This window comes from Nipponia nippon, unplaced genomic scaffold (genome assembly GCF_047370975.1).
Source record: "Nipponia nippon isolate SJK-2023a ecotype South Korea unplaced genomic scaffold, ASM4737097v1 scaffold_6, whole genome shotgun sequence".
NCBI classification, from domain to species: domain Eukaryota; kingdom Metazoa; phylum Chordata; class Aves; order Pelecaniformes; family Threskiornithidae; genus Nipponia; species Nipponia nippon.
The window spans coordinates 67,146,300-67,165,519 of NW_028262380.1; the positions used below are offsets into that span (position 1 = coordinate 67,146,300).

General features: G+C 39.2%; 1 protein-coding gene across 4 annotated transcripts in view; it reads right to left on the bottom strand.

Moving 5' to 3' along the window:
* Positions 1 to 19,220, bottom strand: part of ARHGAP10 (Rho GTPase activating protein 10) — a 154,369-nt gene that overhangs the window by 33,174 nt on the left and 101,975 nt on the right. For all 4 annotated transcript variants that reach the window (XR_015699486.1, XM_087735569.1, XM_087735568.1 and 1 more), the window contains one exon: positions 7,713 to 7,863. Coding sequence is in view for 3 of the 4 variants with exons in the window: in XM_087735569.1 (XP_087591695.1) it covers positions 7,713 to 7,863 (151 nt within the window). In the remaining variant the exon portion in view is untranslated. The remainder of the gene's footprint in view (positions 1 to 7,712; positions 7,864 to 19,220) is intronic.

Genomic DNA, 19,220 nt, shown 5'->3' on the forward strand with positions numbered 1-19,220 from the left:
CTGTGGAAAAACAGTTCAACACAGAGTCATGGATACAAGGTTGGGGTGTTAATTTTTATCACATAATTAAATTTTGAAACACAACAGAAATCAGATACAAGCATGCAGAGGGCTTCCTCTTTTGCTTTGTGTATGCTATGATAACAAGAGCAGTATCTAAACTCAAAGATTACTCATTTTTTACCAGAGCTTTCTTGGCAGGAAACCACACGCAACCTCCAGCCTTACCAGCCAGATGCCACACATTATTTTCACGGCTGAAAAATGCAGTGATGAACTGAAGCTACTTCCTGAAGACTCTGACAACTAGTAAGATAAATGGATTGTCCCACAACTTTCATAGTTTTTTGGTAGCGCTGAGTGTTTTGGGTTTCCATAAGACCAGGCAACATTTACCTATGGTCCAGACCTGTATTGAAACCTACCGACAGAACAGCTCTGTTCTAATTAATGAGAATGAGAACTGTGAAAAACCAAAGCAGATCAAAAAGGGGTACGATGCTATAATCAGGGCTAAAAGTTCCCTAATTCAGCAGCACTTCTTAAATGGCATCAAAAACTCCAAAGTCCATGAAAATATTCTTCCATGTTTCCTTTCCTTTTCTGTTGGGTTGGCAATTCAGCCACTGATCTGCAAGACATATCTGCAAGAGTCCTTCCACCCCTAAAAGGTAAGGTGTTCAAAAACTCTTTTCCTAAGCTGTCAGAGATAGTATTGTGCTGTTGTCTCCTCTTCTCTTGCTATTTAGCTTACTTCACTTGCGAGTACTTCCCATGACTTATTAAAAGGAGAAGTTTCTTACCAATAATTCCACAGCCCATGGTGGTGTTCGGATAATGACAAAGCCTAACTGCTCTCACATTGTGTATGTGATGGATCTCTCATAAGAAAGCCACTGTGAAACATTTTCAGTATGCTGCTGACACTTGGCTGCGCCCCCTTCCTCCTTCTGTTCACCTCTCTCCTTTTGCCATCACAGTGACTTCAGTGGAGGGATGGATGAAGCAGGATGCCTATAGCTTATTGAAGAGATGCCTGAAAACAAGCTAAGCAGCCCTTAAGGAAGTTTTATCAGCTGTTTTAACTGAACATCCAGGTGACATGTTTGTTGAGGAACCTCCTTAATCTCCCAGCTGATGATTTAAAAGGCAGCAATTAGGAAGACAGATTTTGCTACCTCAATGTAGTTAGGTCACCATTTTCTTCCATGCCTGGATTCTCCTACCAGTATCCATGCCTCTGACACTCCAGGGTTAGATGTCTGCAAGTCCAATTTTTTTTTTTTTTTTTTTTTTTTTTTTTTTTTACACATCTGGCAAGGGCTCAGGGTTGGACTCAGCTGTGCTGTGGAAGGGAGGCTGTGGAGCACACAGGCAGCACCAAGCGGTGTTAGCGGCCCGGGAGACAGAAGCGAAGGCACTCATCAGTGAATTTGCACCCATTACAGAACAAAAGAAACCCACGTCCTCAGTGGGATAACCAAACTTGCCCGGTATCATGCATCTTCTTGCTTGCAGATTCCCACTAACGTGGTCTCTAAGGCTAATTCACTTGGCCCCAGTCAAGTAGCCTTAGATGAGACTGCAATCCTAGCCAAGCTAGTCCCACTGCTATTACTTCTCCATGATATCCCCAAAGTACTCCTTCAATCTCCCTGTTGGTTCAGCAAGTTGCAAGTACAGCTGGGAAGGAAAGAAGTGATAGTAATGCAATTCACCTTGCACTAAGTGCAACTCTCAAAAGAAGAAAACAGAAAATAAAAGGGAAAAAGAAGAGCAAATAGGACAAAGACTTCCAGAAGCTAATGGAAGAACAAGAATACATTTTTTTCTGACCGAATGAAAAACACTGACAGCGTGGGAGCAAAACAGGAAGAGGAATCATATTTTTTAACTTGCGTATCAGCCTTTCAGAAAGTTCCCCACCTCCCCCCTCCAAGATCTTCTCTCCTATCCTTGCCACCAGTGAAGGGAAGCAAGAACACCCTGTGTGAGGAAACACCGTAGTCAGTGAAATGCACACTCTCATCCAAGAGCTGAACAGCTTCAAGTCTTCGTTCTACTTATACTCTCGTGTGCTGGGTGAGAGCATTTACTTACAACCAACAGAGGTTGGCCAGGGCACAGCTGGCACGTAGCAAAGATACGTCAGTGACTTCCATGCCTGGGATTAATGGCTTTTAGCATGCCAAATTGGCCTTCTTACAGTATTATGTGCCCTTGCATGTCTGTGTGCAGAAGGTAGAGTATTAAAGAGATGAAGGATTATTACAGGAGATCAGAGATTTTTAATAATGCCTGGCCTCAAGGAAAGACTGACCCTTTCTCCTGAACTCCCCATTCCTTCTTTAAATTCAGATTTTAGTTTTAAGTCTATTCAGATTTCCTTTCCCTACACCTCTGACTCCTGTTGTATGCGTGTGTGCGCGCACATGGATGTGCTTACTTTGAACATTTCTACAGCCTCTAGATTTCATATACTGAAAGCAGACAAGCCCTGGCGGTGATACTAAGGCGATTCTCACATCAACCATGAAGATTTGACACACATCATTTGAAAAGAAGCAAAAGTTAGGAGATTTTTACTACATTATGACAGTTAAATTTGATTTCAGGTAACTGTGCAGCAAGTAGGCTGTAGCAAGCAGTTTACTCACAGTTGTAAAAATGGCCAGACAATGTATATTGTATATACAAAGCATGGACCAAAATTATTCCACACCTCCCAGAAAACAAGTACCTTCTATGGGCCCAAAGCTTTCCACATAGAAGTTGATTATCTGATAGGAAACTGAGACCCTATACATACCTACTATTACCTAAAAAAAAGCTTCACCTTTACTGGCAGGAGCTCAGAAAGACTTTTACTTTGTACAGCACTCATCCTACCCAGAGCCATCAGGTGGAAAAAGCTGTGACAGATCACACAGAATTCCAGGAACGATTCTTGCAACAAAGTGAAATACAAACTATCTTAAATTCTACATGGCAAACAGCAATCATCCTGATCTTCCCCTCACAACTAATATTGGTGCACCTATTTTGTAACAGCATAGCTGTGTGCTCTGCTCATCTGTTAACAATAGCTTTGTAAGCAAGTGTTGCAAGCCCTTATGGCTTTTTGCTATGCCTATGTAGCTGCTTTTCTTTCCATTTCCCCTACTATGTGCCAGGTTACAGGAACACTTCCAAGCAGCAGATTCAGAAATAGAAAGAGTTCAAGGCCAGGTTTCACACCTGCAACCTTGCAGCTCTGGGCTGTTCCAGCCTCAAAGACCAGTCTCCTTACTATAAATCCAAAGCTTCCTCTAACATCCAGGTTTTATGTTCAGTAATTCCAAATGAAGTTTACGGGTTTTTTACTAATTTGTTTGGGGCAGGAAGGGATGGGAGGAGGAGGGAGAGGGAATACTGCATGGAAGGTATGTAACCATTACATGTATGACATTTCACTTTGATGAAGTAATTTAACTGAATGCCACAGTAGTGCATGCAAATTAATTTATCACCCAATTTAAGACACTGTCTCACTCCAATTCCCACCAAGGAAAAAAAAAAAAAAAAAAAATCAAAAAGAGCTACTGTTATTCAACACTAACATATCATTCACACTTTGGCTTCCCTAAATAATTCAGAAGCTAATACAAGTTAGCACAAAGTTTTAAAGGGTTAAGTAGCAGTTCTATTTCTTTTAGAATTCTACACAAGAATGTTTTCTAAAGCACTATAAATATACTATTTAGTTTACAGCAGCAGCAGAAAGCTATGGCAAACACCCCATATGCCTCCTGAGTTCCAGAGTCGGGTGATAGGAGACAAACACCTTAAAAACAAAACAAAGAAGCCCCCCCATATGATACTGGTGTGCTATGTCCATCTATGTGCCAATGAGAAATTGGGACACCTAGAGGGGATTCAAACAGAATAAGGAATCAGCAAGCACTGTGGCTTAAGAAGCATATTTTGGTTTGTTTAGAAAACAAGCTGTTCTGTAGTTGGACAAATTGCCATGCAAGACCTCTTTCTTGACTTCAGGTGTGATTTATGCAACTCACGCTGACTCTCTGTTCATCTTGGATGGCCTGCATTATACTGCCTACCTTACACAGGACTTTTCTTGCCATGTTACTCTAGTAGCCCTGCAAAGCAGTTTAATCATCTCTTAAGTCTCTGGCACAGAAAATGATTAAACAAAACAAAGCAAAAAACCTGTTTATTCTGCTACAAGAAAAGTATATAAAATTTAAAATGAAATTGGGAGGGAACAAAACTGTAACTCTGCATTGCTCTCTACAAGAAATATAAACAGGGCTGTCTTCTGATATATGCTGACTGTCCAAATGGAAAATAAAGACCCAATGACATTTTTAGAAGAACAGGATAAACAACTCCCCGTTCTAGCTAACAGTCTTTTTTTCTCTGCATAGAGAGACAGAGAGAGAATGCAAAGTTGTTTGTACATAGATGACACTGTAAGCCACAGGAGTTTCTGCATTGCTACTTAACTCACTCTAAAATTCATTCAGATGGGGGGGGGGGGGGGGGGCGGTATTTCCAGAAAAAGAAAAAAAAAACAAACAACAAATACCCATGTCTTCATTTCAGAAGGCAAGAAAACTCTGCAAATGATCCTAATGTAAATCTCAGACAAATCTGCACTTTGCTGAAACAAGAACTTCAGGTTTAGACCACATATGAAAGTAGCTCAGAGTTCCCCATTAAGTTTAGTTCTACTTCAGACACTGAGATGTCAAAAAACCTCAGAGTAAAAATTTAGTAACTGGCTTACCACAGAGGAAAGAAGTTGAAAGAAAAACAGTGTCATCTGTGACTTAAGTTTGTCTTTCAGGAAATGAAGATCCTTACAGTAGTAAATATAATACTTGAATTGTTTGCAACTAGGTTTAATCATCTAATTGCCATGTACAAGGAAAATCTATGCGCTATCAGAACTCAGTGCAGCTAATTACTAGAAGGCAAAATAAAGATTTTTATCAAGCATAGTGTGTGTTCTTCAGCTATTATATCTATCAATATTTATGTCACTTACAGCCCTTTCTGGGTGGTTGCTGCATACATTGTGTGTGGAGTCAAGAAGCTTCCCGACTGCAAACGTGCTTTTAAAAAGAAAAGCTGGCCCGAACCCTGCATTTCCAATTCAAGCAGTGGATTCCGAAGCCTGTTAACTCCCTGGAGCAGCTGATAGTTAAAGACTTGTTTCCGCTTTTCTAACAATTTCCTGGTTTGCATAACAATCCTAAGAGAAACACACTCAAGAAGTTTTCCAGCACAGAGAGATTTTGTCTCCAACATACATTCTAGTTTCAAGGCACAGAAAATACTTATATATAATTACAATAACTTTAGAGATATATTTGTCTACAAATACATTTACATATAAATATGTATCAGCTACTTGGTTTAAAACAAGATTATGATAATTTTGCCATATCCAGGAAATACAAAACACTGGCTTATGCCTGGTGCTTAACTCATGCCATTGTGAATAAAGAGGGGGGAGGGAAGGGGTTTAATGTTTAATTTCCTGTTAAAAACACACACAGGATAAAATCTTCCAAAGAGCAGTTATAAAACATGCGTTTGTTAGCCAAGAAACTAGGTAAATATGGAACGAAGCCCAGGCTCACTTTTATTCCTTACCCTGCTCTCCAAAGAGCAAAGTAACTGAAGGCCACGGCGCGTATTTGGAGGCACTGAGCTCTACTCAGTGACTAGATAATTAATCACCCTGGCTGATTCATGCACCCTGTGTCCATTGGCATAGTTCCTCAGATAATGCAATGGGGCGGCTGGGCTCAAGGTACTGTATTGCCCCGTATACTGCACATGCGCCAAACAACCATTGTACCAACTACTGACTACCTTACTGACACAACTACCTGGCTGAAGACAAATAAAATAAGCATTAGCCTGTAGTCAGGACCTACCAACAGCCAGTTTCTAGCAACAACAGACTGAGAATACTGCTACCTTCAGCAGTGGCTGGAGACGCTACAGAGGATATTTTTTTAGAAGTTATAAGAGGAAATATGATTTTCATATCCCACTGAAACTCGGTGCCATCCATCCTGGAACTGTGACTTCACCTGCAGCAATTCAGCCTTCATCACAGTTCTGCCACACATAATGACATATTAGGTTATTCTGCAATTCACCACACTAGAACTCCCAGACAAGTACCAAATTTCTGTATGGTATATAACAATTACAGCCTTTAACAATCCCAGTTCTTCTCTTTGTTGAGATGCCTGAATTAGACAAAAATATGGACTGTATTTAGGAGAAATCGAACGTTTGTAACAGTCTTCAACACTAACACTGTATTTTTGGATCTTACAATAAAAATAATCCATCAAATACTTTGTCTACTGTGTTAGGGTCAAAGTCAGGTCCTCAGTGCACACCTTGCAGTATGGAATTGGAGAAGTTGTGGTACTTCTTGCGACCTGCTGGGACTCCCATTTAAAATTAGATGTAAACAACTCTGTGAGTGGCTTCAATTTTGTTTTGTTTTTCAAATGAGGATAAATTTATTATTGCAGATATAGCTCAAGAGCTTTCTCAGCTCTTGATAGCATATTATTCAAATTAACACAGCTTAAGCTTTTTAAGTAGATGCACCTTAAACACCTAGTCAAGGCATTTAGTTTCATATTTCATGCAAGAAAAGAGATTACAGATCTCTCTGGTGAATTAAATCTGATGGCAGTCTTGCAGACTCTGGCTTTGAGACAATAAACAGTCCTGAGTCTATTTCTAAAACCTGTACTTAACAGCTGTTGTAGGGATTTGTGCTCTTTCCTTAAGAAATCAACCACTGTTGACCACTGATTTACTGATAGTTCATCAGTGGATCTCATACTACCGCAAGAGTTCAAAATCTTCCCGTTTATTTTCTCTTACTGATAACTGGACTTTGTGCCGCGATCCCATGAATCTTCATGTGAAAAGACAATTGACTAACAACACTAGGAAGGAGAAAGAGAATAGGGTGGAGAAAATCTGTAACATAAAATGAGCCCTGACTTGCCTTCTCAGTACTGTACGCACCCCCGAGCAATGACATTTCAGGAAAATGATAATGTTTCTGGCCAACAGTCAGAATATACAAGATGTTATACACCCTTTGCCTCACTGTATGCTGCTACTGCAGACTCCATGCAAAAGCAAGATTTTTTTTTTCCTTTGCTTCTCAACAGTAAAACAAGTTTACAAGTATTTACTGCTAGTTACATCAAGGTATTAAAGATTCAAGTAAAGTTGTAGTATTCTCTAGTGCAGTGGTGACCTGAGCCTTTAATCCAGATGAATTTAACTGTAGAGTGCATTAGCTGTTCTCGTAAAAGATTTGCTTTAATTTTAGTTCTCTCTCCATTTATCTTATGGCTGTGTAATCTTCAGTAGAGGTCAAAGAGATTTCCCCAAAGAAAGAGGAGCTGCTTCTTTTTTAGAGGGGAAAAGCATATTTAAGACAGTTTGTCCTACTTTTAAACATATGTCACAGGACAGTACTCTCTATGCTCTCCATTCTCTGTACTCTCCTTGCTTCTTTACGTGTTCCAAAGCAATTAAACAAGCATGCATGTGCATGCACACACGTATACAAATGAAACATGAAATGAAAACACCTACTGAAGATAGGATACACAGCCCATCTGCTGCAAAGACTGAAATTATTACTAACATCTTACCATCATCCAGCTCAAGACAGAGATTGTAAACAGCCAGAGGCCTCTTAATACGTTGTCCTTGTCGTCTTGATTGCCTTGGTGGGGCATTTGGAGGAGATACTGACATAGAGATTGGCTCAGGGAAAGTGGCATCAGGCAGGGTTTTGAAAATCTGCAATCAAGAACACAAAGGGTGTTAATTATTTATCACGAAGAGCAACCTGTGTAATGCAACTGTAAACCATTATCAAACAACATTTGTTTTGGATTTCATTCAAAGCAGGCAGGAGCCAAAAATCCATTCCTTCAAGTTTGGGAGTATGCCGTGGATCTTTAATGAGTGCTTTTAAAATAAATAAATAAATAAATAAAACATGAAAACAAGCAAGAGCACTGTCTACACATTAACCAAGCTGCAAATCAGTTAATCCAAAGACAAAATATTTGGAGCCACACTTGCCAGCTAGGATGGAGGGGAAGGGGGAAAAGGGGGATACTAACTTGATGAACCAGTAATGAAAAAGCTTTATAGCTTTAGCTAAGACCTATAATTTTGCCAGAATACCCATTTTAATTCTCAAAACTTGTGATATCATTATAACATCAGCTGTTTTAATTTTTAAAAAAATACCGAACTCTTGAAGACAGCAAAGGGAAAATTTTGAGAGGAGGGGTTTTTAGTGAGAGATACCATAGTAACATACCATGTGAGAAATTTTTCAGTTAACTATTGCATATTGAGTCACATTTATATTAAATGATGATATTCACAAAGATGCATATAAAAAAGACTGCATTTCTTGTCATCATTCTATGTTTTGAGTCATGGCCATTAGCATATCACCACTCCATACAAAATACCATGTCATTTCTCTCTGGATTAACCAGCAACGCAGATTTGCTCAACCAGATAGCATTTCTACTTTAACTGTCACATACAGGGTACAGTCTAATGATGCTGATTTACTTCCAGAAAATTATCAGTATGTTGATGTACAATTTAACAGCAGCCTTTTACAAGTGATCATGGCAGATTCACATGAACAAATTAGCATAATATGTTTTTCATCAAAGACAAACCAGCAGATAAAGAAAAACACAAACAGCAACCGTACAAGAAAAGCTGTGTCTGTACGGCACCTTACAGCAACGCGACATGGCAATAAAACAAGATATAATGAAACAGTATACGGTGTTCTTTTACTCTGCAACTTTACATTGCCACGTATCTGTACGGGAAACATTATAAAGAGGAGACTCATAATGAATCTTCAAAGGAGAAGCTTTTTATGAAGCAGAAATTCATGCAGAAAGTATAAAGAGATGCCACAAATAACACATTTTTGCATTATTACAGCACATGTCAGATGCATGAAGCTAAAAGCCAGCCAGGCTACTCTACGGGTGACAAAAATGCCATAAGCATCCTGTGGTAAGGCACTCAAGACATCATGTTAAAAGTGTAAGAAACTTTACATGCCATCATGTCCTGGCCTGTTAACCCTGAATATTAACACATGTAGGAATAAGATGACCAAGAACCCAAGCGTACACTGGCTTATAGCCGCTTAATCATCACTCTCGTACTGGCAGGTAGAAGACTGTGCTAGTACAAAATAATCAGAAATGATTTTTCCATGAAAACTGTGGAAGAATGATCATATTGCCCAAGCCGGGCAGCAGTGGGCCGGAAGCCTATACATGGCGTGCAAAGGAAAGCTCCAGTGGAAATATTACCTTCCTTCCCAGTAAGTGAATGTTGCTGTGGGGGAGGTAAAATGATGTAATTTGAACTTCCCCATACCAATGTTAAGAAAACTGGCTCCCACTCCTTCGCATGCCTATGAACAGGGGACTACGAGAGCGCGCCAAAACAGTGCAAGGAACTCACTAAAAACAAAATGTTTTTAAAAACAAAATTATAAAGAAGAAAGGAAACAGTCCAACCTGGTTCTCCCCAGTACAGGCGTGGCAGTGCTCTCAAACAGCGACAAAGCTCTAATTGTGCTCAGAGTGCTAAAGCCATTTCTTAAAACATGATGCAATATGTAATAATGAAATCTAATGTGCACCTCCATGGCACTTGGCTAACAGTACCACACTGCCCCCTTATGTGTAAATACAAGGCTAGATTGAGCAGTTTTAGGGATAAATATTTGTTCTGAAAAATTCAGAAGTACCAAAACTTTAAATGCCATCTTTTCCATGGACTAAGTGTTGCATTTGGGCTCTCTGGTAAATAACTCTCTGCCAAGAGGTTTCAGCATGTCGTTCACTATGTCATATTCCACAGCCGTGTTTATTTGTACAGCCTTATCCACGCATCTCCACTGACATTAATGATGGTGAGAAGAACAAGTATTCCCCAAGAGTACTTCATAAAAGATGAGCTTTCTTGTGTACATTCAGGTGACTTGCACAGGTTGCAGTAAAGTTCTTAAGTATTTTCTTCCTCGTCCCTCACAAATATTTCAATATACTCTTCCAAAACTATTAGCATGAGAAACTAAGAATCACAAAAGCAAAACACAATCAAGAAAACCATAAAGGCAATCCTTACTTAATGATACTCAGTGCCAGACAGCCAACAGGATAATGAATTGGAGACAGGTATGACTCCAAGTAGATTTCTAATAGCAAGTAGCTATGGGATGTGAAAAAAAAACCAGTTGGTGGTTTGTTCTGTTTTGTGAGGGAAAAACCCCTATACAATAAACAGGAGAAATAACAACAAAGCAGCGAGGTCAGATGTCAAACAGTGGCAGTCCAGCACGTGCTAGCTAACTTCATAGCAATACCAGTGGCAGGTAGCCACGAGCTGCCCAGAATAGTTCTCTCTCCCTTAATAAAACAAGTCAGGGGTACCGAGTACTCTCTTTCACTGTCAGGATAAGCATATCACCTCTACTTTTAATTTTTTTAGTGGTAGAGCTGTACACGAATGTTTCCCAACAGCGCTGCTCAGCGCAAGCCAGTGCTACCCAGTCACAGCGCTGGGCTGATGGCAGGCAGTCTAAGTTCCCTTCTGCAGACAAGACACTCAAGCGGGCATCAGGCCCGTCCCCTATTTTACTCACTCTGCTCTCGACTTCTTGTTATAACAGATTGGTTGGGAAGCTTAATTTCTGGGATTAGCTCCGTAAGTAGCGTACTGCTTTCTAGGGAGCAGAGATCACCTCCCGAGAGCTCCTGGGTAGCAGGAGGCCACCTGTTCTCCACGCTCACTGGGACCAGGGCACGGGTCCACACAAACTCCATCCTCTCACTCCGACGTTTCTCTTTCTCTGACGCCATGTTAGAAGCTGTAGCACTTTCTTCCTTGTGCTTACATTCAATATCTGTCTCCACAGAGAAGAAAGGGATTCCTGAAAGAAGTATTTAGATATGAACTACAGAATGCAACCTCTTGACTATCTGCAGAGCAAATTCACCCATGCAGAGCAAATTGAGACTAATTGCCATACTCAGCAATGAAATCACCAAGTATCATGAGTTGCCCTGCAGGATTCTGAGACACACAAAAATAAACAAACAAAAAAATCCCCCAAAACCACACACACAACTGCCACACAACTGAAAGATCACTAGGGGTTTTTTTTATGTAAAAGAAACAGGAAACATCCTGCCCTCACACGTTGCACGAGAAAGTATATTTTCAGTCATTTTTGCTCTTTCAAGCAGCTTATATTTGTGTTCATCCCTACTTCGGTATTTTCTTCTTGTCTTTTCAGTAGGAAAATAAAATCCAGTACAGCCCATCCACAACTAGACCTGCTTTTTCAGCAGCAGAAATCTCTTTCTGTTACAGGCCAAAGCTACAGCTCATACCACAGTTTTGCAAAAGTGAGCATCTGAAAAGCAAGCAGAAGGTAAACCTCTGCCCTAAGAAGTGCACATACAGCATTCACCTTCTCTTTCTTGCTTTATTTTCACTTACATAGACAAGTACTTTTCATCATGCCTTAATAGATGTTTGTCTCCTGCACTGCCAGAAGCATTGTAACATCTGCCTGAGAACGGGGGGGTGGAGGCATGCTTTATTGCTGTTGTGGGGTGAGAAGTTTTTTGTTTGAGGTTTGTTCAAATTTGCTTCTAGCCGTATTAATTCTTTAAACGCCATTAAAGTATAAATGTTTCACAGCTAATAAAACATGCCTGCTGCGAGTGACCTGTTGTCAGAAGCACACTGCGTACGGACAGAAGACAGAATTCAAAACGGTACGCACACAATGTGAGCACCCGAAACGGCACTAACGTTGTGTTTTGACTCCCTCACACAACAGCACGGGACCACACCTGACTAACTTTCAGAATATCTTCTTGCACTGCAGGCTGTTGCTATCAGATGCATGGAGAAGCCACCACACATATCCAATCGGATGGAAGCCCTCCCATGAAGAACAGGATTGGAACATGCTATTTAATAGAAGATCTCTTTGCTACTCCAAAAACAAGCTTCCCTTCAAGTAAAAGTCAGATCTACCACCATCGCTCATCTGGATTGCAGAAGTTACCACAGTTTAGACTAATGCCTGTATAAAGACAAGAATGAAGTCCGCTCATTGAATTACCTCATTCACGAAGCAATAAAAATGCACTAAACCACCCCTAAAGTTTGAGGACTTCAGAGTCACATGCAGTGTTACACTGTTTTTGAGACTGTGGCCAAACTGCATTAGATTTATAGAACATCAGTTCTCTACAATTTAGTTCTCAAAAGCACTGGCATCCTGCTATTGACCTGCTTCGGGGCAAACTCGGAAGCTAAGTGAAACAGTTTACATACAGGAGAAGACTAACACATGTAGCACTCAAAATTTTATCAAGCAACAAATCCGACTGTCAGTCAGTCCTATCCCAGTTAAGTCCAGCATTTTAAATGGTTGTTTAGGTCTGACCTTACACGAAAGTGGGATTTAAAAGCGCACGCTGACTGAAGTGGTGGATCAGTCTTTAAGCCTGCAGTGTAAAAGTTACAACAAAAAAAGATGAGACTCTTGTCGAGCAATTTAAAACACTGGTATGTTTGACCTATTTCTCTCTACGCAGTAGTACAAAATGGATACTTTACAAGGCTAAACAAACCACAAACCATCTTGGATATACAGCACTAAATAACAGCTCTGTCTAGAGCCGTGAGCCTAAGACCATCCCTACATACAACCATTCCAATTCCTAAACTTGTGTCCCACAAAGTCTATGGAAGCATTTCTTGAGAGCAATGAGCCAAATCCAACATATTATCATACTGTATTCTACCAGCAGATCCACATGGCAGCAGCCCAAGGAATTTTGCCAGATTCCCCTTAATCTGCAACAACAGTGTTGGACTCTAGATCCTGAGCTCTTACTAGAGCCGATTTTAGAAATTCAAAAAGCCCATGGCTGGGAGGATTTAACTTGGCCTATTCCATGAGTTTATGACTAGATGTATAGTTGTACATGGAAACGTAGATTAGATTCTGCTGCTACAAGAGAATACTGATCTGTTCTTTCTGGTCTCAAGCAGAACTAATTAATGAATTTCAGTATGTTTGCCAGGAATCACTTTAGGAAAAGACCCAGACGTCAGGTCATCTCTGTCTGCTTTGTATCACTGGGGTAATTAAAATTTCCTCTAAAAATCAGTGGGAGGCAAACAGCAAGGACAGAGTGGGATGAAAAAGAGGGGAGAAAAAAATGGAGACTTAGTAATACAGCTAATGAGGATAAACTTATAAAAAATCATTAACAGCTTAAAGCTGTGCCATGATTTTGTTGCAAGACAAAACCCCCATTCACTCTCATAACACCCACCACACAGAACATGCATCTATTTCCTTTGAATACATGAACAAGAAACAGAGTACCAGCAGTTGCTGTCTGATGCAAAGGAGGCTAGAACCTGCAAGGTCATTCCAAATTCTTTGAAATTCGGCTAGTGGTATAGCCTCCACTACTACAATCGTATTTTTTTAGAGGACAGTATTTCTCAAGACAAGAAGAACATCAGCACAAGTTTTATTTGGGTAATTTCCCTTCAATACATACTTGATTTGCAGTTGGTAAATAGAAGAAACACACACCAACACTTCAACTAATGTTTATTGAACAATACAAAACGCCATCCACCTAGGCCACATATACTGCTCTGCCATCACACATTTTATGGCTATGGTACTCCTTGCATTTGCATGACAACTAGCTATAATATATGCTGATCAAAGAATATTTTATCTAATGGGATAGAGCAAGAGAAACCTATCATCCATGGTCTTTTCTTGACTTCGCTTCTTTTCAATGTAATGCAAACCCCAATTCATGTCAGATCCAGCAACCTGTGCAAAACCAAAAAACATATATTTATATTAGAGACAAAAATGATTCTAAAAAAGAGGCCAGCTGTTCTAGTGGTTCACAGTGTGCTCTTACCCCGATAGGCTTGCTAAGCTTTTTTCCTCTTAAGATAAAGAAGATAGTGGTTGTGCCATTCTTTTTGCCATTTAATGCAAACATAAAGCAACAATGTCTTTTATGCGAAGTTATAATTTTACTGTAGATATAAGCATTTCAGGAAGTGCAAGGTGAAAATAAGCACCTTAAAATACATTGCGGTAGCTCGGCCACTAATTCTAACCACTAGCCACTAACTAATCCATTTTTTAACAGTAAAAAACGCATTCAGTAAGATGAACAGTTCTAGATTTTTTTTTCCCTATTTGAAGGGATTGCAGAAGCTAATTGGAGCTATTGAAAGTTTAGTCATAATAGAAATTACAAAAGATCAACTTCTGGAGAGCTAGGACAAAAGTTTTATTTCAAAACTGATTTCTGCACCAATCCTAACAATTTTATAAAATTTCTAGTGTACTGAAAACTTTTAAAAATGATCCTTTGTTACTGTAGTTTCTTACTTTTTTGCATTTTACTTTACTATGGACAATGTTAGATCAACCTGTTTCATTTCTGGTTTTAGTCAACATGATCCATTTCTTCTGGTTCTCAAACACATCATTCAATAAATATAAAATAAATGTACTAGAAATTCTTGACATCTAAATAGAATCTGTGTTCAGTGTACAAAATGTGATAAAGTTGATTATTTCTAAAAATCATATTAAATATTTTTGAAAAAGGTTTACAAAATCTTCAGTAAAAATTATCAACAACTTAATTAGAATTCTGAAGTGACTTACCTCCCCAAGGTTACCATCGTGTCCACTCCAATACAGGTGTGCCTGCCTCGAAGTAGTTATCCTGACTTTTGCACTTCAGCATCTATACACTGTAAAATATGATTTGCTGTGCACTGGATTATATAAGATTGCACAGGATGCAGATTTGCTGAGGCTTTAGAGTTTAAGGCTTGAATTACACTACAAACCACAAAACACCTTTATATAATATTCACAAACATTATACTGGAGGTGGAGGGGGGAGAGATCAGATCAAGAGCTGAAAGATACCTGAAGCTAAGCCTCTAGAGGGCCACCAACCAGAAAGCATCAATAATGCTCTTGATGCTGCCTGGCACACTCTATTTAGTTACAGTTCAACAGAGGATGCAGCCTGAAAAGTAACCGGGTGTAAGTCAAAACTAGAAACAGGAAACATCCTTGGCTGTGAGCCAAACCACAAAGCTCTATAAGTAAATAAATAAATAAAATAAATAAATCCATCCAAGACAGCCTTTTCTTCATTGCAAGGATATCATTTGCTGAGACCATCTGCCTAGCAGCCTGGCTACACAAAACCAAATGAAACACTGCGTTTAGGGATTTGTGGACACTGTGAGTCTTCATCTCGTACTAAAATCAGAATATCTGCTATCTGCTCCTCTTAATACAAAAGGAACTGGACAAACTGCAAACAATGAGAGTGACAAAAGAACTGAGGGCATTTTCAGACAAATGTGATGTATCTGTAGACCCCAATGGTCACCTATTTGGCCTGACTACCTTGAACCATGTAGTTCACATTTGAGCTTTAATGAAGAAACTAAACGTAGCCAGTAAAACGTGACATTACAGTCTGGAGGACAGCTGTGAAAGGATGAAAGGAAAAAAAAACACCCACCATACCAAGGTTAAAAACGTGTGTCCTTTGATCATTTGCGACTTACGAGTTTGTTGACTCAGCCTTTCTAAAAGTAGCACTCCTGATACAAAGACTGCAGCTTCCACCGTATCACATCTCGCTCCACCTTTTAACAATTCATGAGAAGAACGCTCCTGATAGCAGCCCATTCACTGCTATCAAACAATCCATTTTATTCATTGAAGGAAAGGAGAGAGTTAACTATACACTGGGCTTGAAATACCTACACATTTGTCCACTGCACCAGCAGAAACAGCAGATTCACCTTCTCTTCTGTGCTCACCTACTGTAACTCACACCAAGGAGAGTATTTTAAAAAGGTTGTCCTTCCCTATAACAGCTACACATAATAGCTTTGTGTATCTTGTTTAGTTACAGCAAATACTTGAAATAACAACAAAAAAGCACCTTCAAATTAAAAGATTAACTACTCAATCTAATTACCTAGCTTTCTAAAACATAACGTGCTCCTACTTACTAAATGGAAAATAATGCAGAAGGAGAATGTTTGCATATATTTTCTTTTGCAAAGAGCGTGAAAAGTCCTGAGAAGATAAAAGGTGGCACTCAGGAATCTAAGTCAGGAGCCAGCAAAAGCAACAACCATGGCCAAACACACCACAGGTAAATATGATCTATCCTTCATTAGTAACAAATATACATATATAAACATTTACACACACACAAAAACACAAATAAATGTATATATGTCACACCCAGTTTTCTACAAAATTTATGAACAGAAATATAAACAACTATATATTGAGAACAAAAACCTACATTTCACCCCCTACCACAGAGTCAGGGCACAAAGCATCAGAATGAAAACATCTTTGCAAATGACACCGTTCCAACTGTAGCCAGCCACACAGCCTCACCACTATTTTCTTCTCCACAGATTTCCCTGCTGCCATTACAAGGATTTATATCATCATTGCTTCGTACAATATTTTCTGCTCTTTGTTTTTGTTGAAATACATTTTCTTATCTTGCATTATGACTGTAAGGTCTTTGGATGCAAAGAACATATTTTTAATTTTAAGTCCAGCACCCTCTGCAACGAAGTACTGACGCTTCATTAGCGTAAACGGCATGCACACGAAAATATTGGAAATAAAGTATTATCAGATGACTGCCACATCTTGTTTATTCAAAAATCTGTTAATGGTTTGAAATACACTTACCTCTCTGGTAAGGCAAAAGCTCATTAGAATTCTGAAGAGTATGTACAAAAACACAAGCACATATTGCACTATTATCCATTAGCAATGATCAAACAGGATGGCATTCAGGTCAGTTTAGCCAATATAAAGGAAAGAAAAGTTTGTAAATTCAATACGTCACTTACCATTAAAAGCTGCAATAAAGTATAATTCTTAGGTCACACAGCTTCTGTACAATAGTTTACTTTTAAACTCTTCAGGAGTGCAACAACTTTTCCCCTCTCCATGCCCCCTGCAGCATTTCACAGAATATTTTCTTTGACTAACAAAATTTTATTTAAGAACATCCATTTTAGCATTCTCTATAAGGACTTCTTCCTTGCCTCCTCCTCCACACATGCAAGCACAGCACCCTGACCATCAAGACTGAAGCAAACATTAGTCAACTGAATTCCACTCCCTTATCATCATTTCTGTTTACTTACTTTGGAACATTGCCTGTGGGCAGTGGAAGATGAGATCTGTATCGCTTGGAAATTTCATATAAAGCTGGGGGAAGTTTCCCAAAATTAAGTGGAAATAACGCAAGCAAATCAAGAAGGCAGGAGTCTGCGTCCGTATTATTTGTATGTGCCATGTATTGGTAGTGCAGCATCTCAGCAGACCGCTTCTATCCCTGAGAACACGACTTTTGTTTTTAATCTAATATGGTTACTCACAGTACATGTTTTGTTTCTTTTGGAGCAGTCTAACAGCATACCAATCCAGGTATTGATCCAGACTCAATTCCTTTTAATGTTATCAACTGCAGTCACAAACATGAGTGGAGATTTGATATACAGTCTTCTTACTACGCATAAACTACATTAAGATTTAGAAAACTGTAGTCTTTTAAACAACCAAACAAAAAAAAAGAACTTGCAGTCAATTTACCACACCATGTGTGCGTGTCTCACACAGAAGGGCTTTCTGCTATCCACAGGGCAGAGAAAGGGTTTAAAGAGTTTGCACACACTATAGTGGAATGAAAAAGCTGCTGTGATTTCTACTAGAAACCATGATGAATTTCTTTGTTGTGCCTGCTGCCCCTTCTGCTTTAGACTCAGCCAATCACCAAGGCATGTCATTTGAATTAAGTTCAGGAATAGCTTCAATGACACTTCCGATTACTTATGTGCTTAAAGTTAAGCACACGCTGAATACCCTCCTGAACTGAAGCTCATGCGTTTCTTTGCAAACTCTGTCCTAATGGAGATACCTGAACGTAATTTTTCCCCCCTCCAAGTCAAACGCTTGTTGACTTGGAGAAACATTCAGCTTGGGGAGGTTTCAAATTGCTACACCACAGCAAACCACCACAATTACAATGCATTTCTTCTTGGTCCTCCGTTACAGCCAAAGGCAAAGCAACACGAAAGCTGAAACGAGCCCTTTTTAGTTTTTCTCATGCGTCCTTTTACCAGGACTTCAAAAGATCTCCTGTGTTGTCAAAAAATAGTCTTAGGTTAGATGATGGTACCCTAAAGCATTTACCTGCAACAGGACTGCTTTAGACATGCAGTGATTGCTAAGTGGAGACACGTGCCACACCTGACTGTGCCCCTTCATACTCTCAAACGAACAACTGACTTCACCTGCTACCATTTCTTCTGTCTTACTAATATTGCACGTATTATGCACTCTAATATGTTTTAAGACTAAAGATTTTCCAAGTGTTACTACATGAAATTGATGTTGTCTTAAGAGCTCAGTAGTATTAAATTCCTCTCTTCACTTTAGTTTACAAAAAATCATAAAAGCACCTAAAGTAAGAGAAATTAAAATATTTATATTTCATAAAAAAAGGATTTCTTCATAAAACTGTTTTGAACAGAACAAAGCTAAAACAAAGACATATTTTGTCTAAAATATGTAAAAACTTCGCCCTGTATAGAAAGATTAATACAGAAAACAAGTGAAAACAGTATCTGCCTTATATATAGGAACTATTGAGTTTTTCAGAATGAATGTCTTTGAGATACTTTTGCCCGTAAGTTGTCTGAATTCTAGAAAAAGGTACCTTTTACCATGTCTATTCTCTTTCAGCAGATTCTGGCTTCCCAGCCTCCATAAGGGACTTCTGTCTAGCCCCTCTCTTTTTGCTCCTGATTTTCTTTCACTGTAATTTTCATCTTCTTTCTGTTTTTGCAATCTTGCTATTTGTACTCACTATTCTTTCCTCCCCCATATGCTGGTTTAAATATTCCAATCCCACTGAGATTTTTATTCCAACCTCCTCCCTCATCTTCTT